The following is a 6,000-nucleotide window of genomic DNA, read 5'->3' as shown; positions in this document are numbered from 1 at the left end:
TCCCAAAGCGCTGGGGTTACAGGTGTGAGCCACCATGTTCTGCCTTATGGAACAATTTCTATTTTATTAAAGGAAACAAATTACTTTCTGAGTAATAGTGTTTAACTTCAGAACCTTTTTCTTTGTTTTTCTTTTTAGTAGTTATAGTTCTTTGTGGCATCACTATTTTCAATTAATATTTAGTTGCATTCTTTTTTATTTTTAAAGTATTTTTTTGTAGAATTTGTTTTATAAATGAGTTTATCATTTTGTACCTTCCCTATGACCATCTTATCTCTGTTTGAATTATTGTAGTGACAAAAATCAGTCATTTAAGCTTATTTAAAATTATTTCTATTCAATACTATTTTTTGTTTATTTTTACTCTGGAAGCAAGTTATTCATTTATGTTTTTAATGAATATTGTATTACATATAATTAAGTTGGTACAAAGTAATTGCAGTTTTTGTCATTAAAAATAATGGCAAAAATCGTAATTACTTTTGCACCAACCTATATGCCAGGCCTTGTGCTAGATTCTGAGAGTATAAAGATGCTCATAACCTAGTTCTTGTTCTGGAGGAGCCACAAGAGAGTGGGTGAGACAGGCATATAGGAGCTGAAATTTTATGGCAAAGTAGATATTAGACTGACTGAGGCATGAACAAAGTGCTCTGGGCTCAGAGTGGACCGTGATGAGTTGGCAGGAAAAAGAGTTCAATATACTTGAAAAACAGTGCAACTTTCTTATGTAATACCTTACTCACTTTTTTTTTCTTACAGATTTGTCCATTATAATTTTGTATTGGAAAGTGATTGGTGACAAATTTTTTATAATACATCATTGTGCAGCCCTGTATGCATACTACTTTATACTGGTAAGTTTCAGGATTTTCTGTGGCCTAACTAGCAGACAAGATTGGGAATTGTGATGTATGGGTGAACACAAATCTAAACATACAATTCTTAGTTTTTAATGACCCTCTCCAGATGCATTCAGGGATTGCTTTTGTGATATGCTATCTTGTGTATTAACTAAAATAATAACTTTATGTGTGTCTGTGTTGGTGTATCTGTCTGTATTCATAGATTTTGAGACAGGCAGATGACTCTAATTCCTTGAATTTTAATTTAAAACCTTCAGGGTTGTGTAGCTATAGATATTTGTCTCTTTCTAGATGCATTTACGATTTAATTGCCAGGGAGATGAGCCAGTGAAAATATTTCTTTTCTGCTTAATTCCATGTGCAATTACATGTATATCCATAATTACATTTAAGTAGGTTGGAGCAGTGGAGACTTTATCAGAATTCTAAGACCAAGGTTATTAGAGGATTCCTCTAACAGATCTCAGGCAATAAAACATATTAAATTGTATATCTAAAAAATTTTCTACATATACATTTATAAACTAGCAACTTTATATTCCTTACATGTTTGTTAGGTTTCTCTAGAATCAGTTATTTTTCAACATAGATAAAACAACAAGCTCAACATAGATACTGCAACTGCAATTTTTTTCCTAAAGATGGTTGCATTTTTGATATGTCATTATATGTTCCATTGTTATAGTCTAAAATTTATCTTTTAAGGTGAATCTATTCATAGGGAAACTAAACAGGAAGAATTAGGTGAAATGATGAATGTTAATAGATGCTCTAAAGATCCCATGTTATTTACCAATCTTAACGGTAGTTACTCATTGACTATAAGAAGGTTTTTTTTTCCATGCAGTGAATTCCCAGGTCACTTTGTGCATTTTGTTATTCTAAGTAAGTCTAACAAAAATAATAATAATTATAATTTTTAGGGGCAAATGGTCATGAAATTCTTATCACTTATGTAATAATGAGAACTTGTATTTGGAAAGCGCTTTGACTTAATACTTATGTAACCGTTTAAGCTATTTGCAGGAAGCTTTTTTTTTCTTAAATGATTTTGTTATTAGAACAAAGTAAAACTTAAAGTGACAAATAGAAGCAAGTTCTCTGTAGGTTTAAAATGTATCCCTACTGAAGAAATAGTTGCAAAGTAAGATTCTTTGGAGTTTAAGGTATTATAGGTTATATAATGTCTTGATTGCTATTTTTGTATCTCTCTATATTTATTGAAGTTTTAAAATTCTCTGGCAGAGTAATTTAGAGCTTAAGGAATTTTCTTCTGTCTATAGAGAGAGGTACAAATCCTACAGCATTTTTTCCCTGATATTCACCTTTCACCCCTGGAGCAGGATACTAATTATCAAGGAAAGCATGACAAGCTGATCTCTTATTCTAGGAGAAATGAACACATTTATGCTTTAATCTCCAAGTTTTAAGGACAAACTACCATCCTTTGTACATCCTTTCTGACTGCTTTGGTAGCTTTCGTTTTTTTGTGTGTGTATTCCTTGTGAATCATGTTCTATCTCCAATTGAACCATGCCTTTAGATAATGAGTTAGAATATATTTGGAAAACATTTAAACTTGAAAGTCACTCAATATGCTTCCATTTCCAAATCCGCTGTATTATTACACCACACTTGAATCTGAGCATTAAATCATTCTGCTGCAAGTTAGGAAAAAACTTGGTTCAAATGGTTCTTAGTGCATTTGTTTAGGGTTATTAGGAGCACTGTGATGCCTTAAAGGTGAGATTTCTGTTTCTTGTTTAATGCTTTACCCCAATATCTATATTTTAAAAACATTTTATGAGCAGACATGTATGAAGCAGTATTAAAAATGAAAGATTTGTCATTTTAGATTCAGCAAAGTTGTAATTAACAGGAGACAAGAATTAGAAAAATATTGGCCTTATGTTTAGTTTAAAGGAAACTCTCCATAGAAATGCCATAAAACAAATGCCATGACTTGCTGACATTTTAATTATTAACAGTATTAAAAAAACTCTCTTGTTTTAAAAAGATTTTAATAGCATTGACTATTTGCAGTTACATACAACTACTGTATTTCCTCCTTTTCTTCCATTCAGATAGCCTTAAAAATAAATTTTAGGTAACTATATTAACTGTTATAGCAATATCTCAGAAGATAACAAAATTTCAAAAATTAACTAGGTAGATTTAAAAATAGCCACCTAATATAGCTTACTAAAGCAAGATTTGATATTCAGGTCTGTATGATTTCTAATTACCACTAATTTTGCATTTAATAAAACATGTTAAATATTAATTACTGAAAAATATTTTAAAAACTCAACAAGCAATCCTTTTCTTCCTGAAACAAAAGATTTTCAACTTTCTTATACAGTAATGAGCAAAACACTGGCAGAATTAAGTTGATAATTAATTATTTTGTTAGTATTTCTATAGCTCACTTATAGAAGTCTATATAAAAGCACAAATGTACAGTTAGTTTGTAACTCTTACTACTAATGGAGGGATTAGCATGGCAAAACTGTTAAGTGGTCAGTGTCAAAAATATATATATATGTGTTATATATTTACAACAAAATATATGTTATGTGTTTATATACACACACATACATACATACATGTATGTGTGGTTTTTTGTTTTGTAATTAAAATTTAAATTTTTAAAAATTTATTTTTTGATATAAAATATCTGATGTGACCATTCCCATAATTTCCAAATGTAACAAACTCCTGTAAGGCCTTCCTCATTGTTGGTGTAGGAGGAGTTCCAGTCTGGCTCTACCTACCTTCCTTGTCCTGTGGTTACTGTTTCGTGTTCCTCTAGGGGCACAGGGTGTCTTCTCGGATATGTGTAGTGGAATTACCTTAGCAGAGCTGTTTCGCTTTTTTTCCTCTAATCTTGTTTGCTTTTTGAATCCTATTTTCCTTTCAATGCCAGGAAAGAAAATAGGTTGTAGATTAGATTTGGTGTGCAATAAGATAGATGTAGCTAAGAAGATCGTCATGTCCACCCAAGTCAATATTTTGTTCTTAAATAGATTTTTAAAAACAAGCATATCATATGAATCTTTTTATATCAGGTAACTAGAATAATCAAATTCATAAAGACAGGAAATAGAATAGTTGTTGCCAGGGACAGGGCGGAATGGATAATGGGGAATTATTGTTTAATGGTACTGAGTTTCCATTTGGGAATATGGAAAGTTCTGGAGATGGATGGTGATGGTGGTTGTTTAACAAAATGAATGCACTTAATGCCACTGAATTGTACGCTTAAAAGCTGTCAAAAGGATAAATCTTATGTCATATATACTTTACCATAATAAAAAAGTTAAAGCAAGCTTATCAGATAACTGAAACAAAGGTAGGAAAACTAATAACATATTGGACAATGTATTACATTTTTAAAAAGGCTTCATATTGGCACTGTAAACTGAAACAAATGAGTGGAACTTAATAGTGATAAATGTTAAGTTTTGCATTTAGGTTCAATGAAGCCTAAAGATAAAGAATGACCTGGAGGTGGTAGATGACTGCATCTCAGTTATGCCAATAGTATATCACATCTGCTAAAACAGAAAGCTGTTTCAAATTTAGATTCTGTTATGGGAGCGATGATATCCAATTCACACATAGCTTGCCTGGTCAGACCACATCCAGGACCATCATCATCTGAAGTCCCTAAACTTCTGTAAGAGAGCTGCCAGTTAACCATAAAGAGGAGATACTAGATTAGGTAGCTAGTATCTAGCTGAAGGACCTAGAGATGTCAGCCTAGAAAAGCTAAGAACTAGGACATGATGGCTTTGAAATGTTCCTGGAAATGTGAAAGGACTACTGAGTGGAAGGGGGAGTAGACTTACTCTAGATTAATTAGGATGTTGGGACTAGGACCAATGCGGTGGTAAAGAGAGGTAAGGGAGACTTCTCTTTGATAGAAGAAAGGCATGCTCAGTGATTGGAAGATTATAACAATAGAAAGGCCTTTTGGAGCGGCAATTCTACTGTAAGATAGCTTTAATTGGATAGATATAAAAGTAGATACAATAAGCAGACGTTTTAGGTAGGAGCTTGCATTAAATAGTCTTTAAAGTTCTATTCTTATTCTGAGATTCTGTGATGCAACTGTTTTGTTGAAATGATTTGATTTAGTACTAATGCAAGAGAACTAGGCAATGGGGGAATTAACAATAAGCTAAGTTCTGTCACCAGGTTCTTAAGTAACCCTAGGAGGAAGGGGTGAAAGCAGCTGGCCTGGCAATCCATTCACTTCTTTGGGGGACAGAAGGGGAGAAAAACAAGGCACGTGGCCCAATCTAATCTCCTTGTCAACAGGACTTAGGATAAATAGAGTACTGATGTGTGTTAGGAAGAAGAAACTTTAAAATGACCTTAGCAGGGTGTCCTTGGGTAAGGATTACCTTATAGTAAAGAGAACCCAGTATCTATAAGGCACAGTTCCTGGGAGAAGGTCATGTAGGCACACAGCAAGGAAAGAAAGACATGGGCTGCCAGGGGCCCTTGTTATCCCAGACCTCTCTCTGCTTCACTTGAATTATTTGATGGTCTCTATCTTTGTAACATTTAGTAGAGCTTAATTAATGCTAGATAAGAACACTGTTTCACATGAGTCTGATTTGACAGTCCACGCCTGTGTGTTAGCTCAAACTTTCATCTCTGTTTTATAATAATCAAAAACCTTGAATGATTAGAATTAAGCAAATAGTTATTAAATATAGTAATAGATTTTGTTTCCAAACCTCAATTCTAGGTTGATGATACTCTGAAACGGTTTCCATTAATAGGTAATAGACTGGCCCAGAGTGTCAGCACATTTCCATTGTGCTGAGACTCTGGCTCAGTCTATTACCTATTTAAAAATGCCCCATCATTGCCACTGTAGAACACAGTCATATTTTTACACAGGATTCCAATTTGGAAGTCCCTGAACTTAATTCCTACCAACATATAGTCATAGTATAGTGTAGGGTAGTGTAGTGTGGTGTAATATAGTGTGGTGTAGTAGGGAAAGGGTGCCCATCTTTGTCCACACCTTTGGTGGTAGAACAGTATTTAGCACTATACTAGCAATAGTAGGTGCATAATTTAGTTCTCTTTTCCCTCTACCTTTTAAACCTCTGGTCTT

At 33.3% G+C, this 6,000-nt stretch overlaps 1 protein-coding gene and 1 long non-coding RNA gene across 5 annotated transcripts in view; one reads left to right on the top strand and one right to left on the bottom strand.

Annotated features, from left to right (window-relative positions):
* Nucleotides 1-6,000, top strand: part of LOC108286178 (TLC domain-containing protein 4) — a 78,460-nt gene that overhangs the window by 35,942 nt on the left and 36,518 nt on the right. For all 4 annotated transcript variants that reach the window (XM_017503792.2, XM_017503793.2, XM_017503795.2 and 1 more), the window contains exon 5: nt 763-857. In XM_017503792.2, coding sequence (XP_017359281.1) covers nt 763-857 — 95 coding nt within the window. The remainder of the gene's footprint in view (nt 1-762; nt 858-6,000) is intronic.
* The window catches only part of LOC119467653, an 81,516-nt gene continuing 79,169 nt past the window's right edge, over nt 3,654-6,000 (bottom strand). Inside the window, exon 3 of the long non-coding RNA XR_005196200.1 lies at nt 3,654-3,779. This is a non-coding gene — a long non-coding RNA (uncharacterized LOC119467653). The remainder of the gene's footprint in view (nt 3,780-6,000) is intronic.

Source organism: Cebus imitator, unplaced genomic scaffold, assembly GCF_001604975.1.
Source record: "Cebus imitator isolate Cc_AM_T3 unplaced genomic scaffold, Cebus_imitator-1.0 Scaffold315, whole genome shotgun sequence".
NCBI classification, from domain to species: Eukaryota; Metazoa; Chordata; class Mammalia; order Primates; family Cebidae; genus Cebus; species Cebus imitator.
Note: the sequence above shows the minus strand (reverse complement) of the source record. Positions and strands in the feature narration are given on the sequence as shown.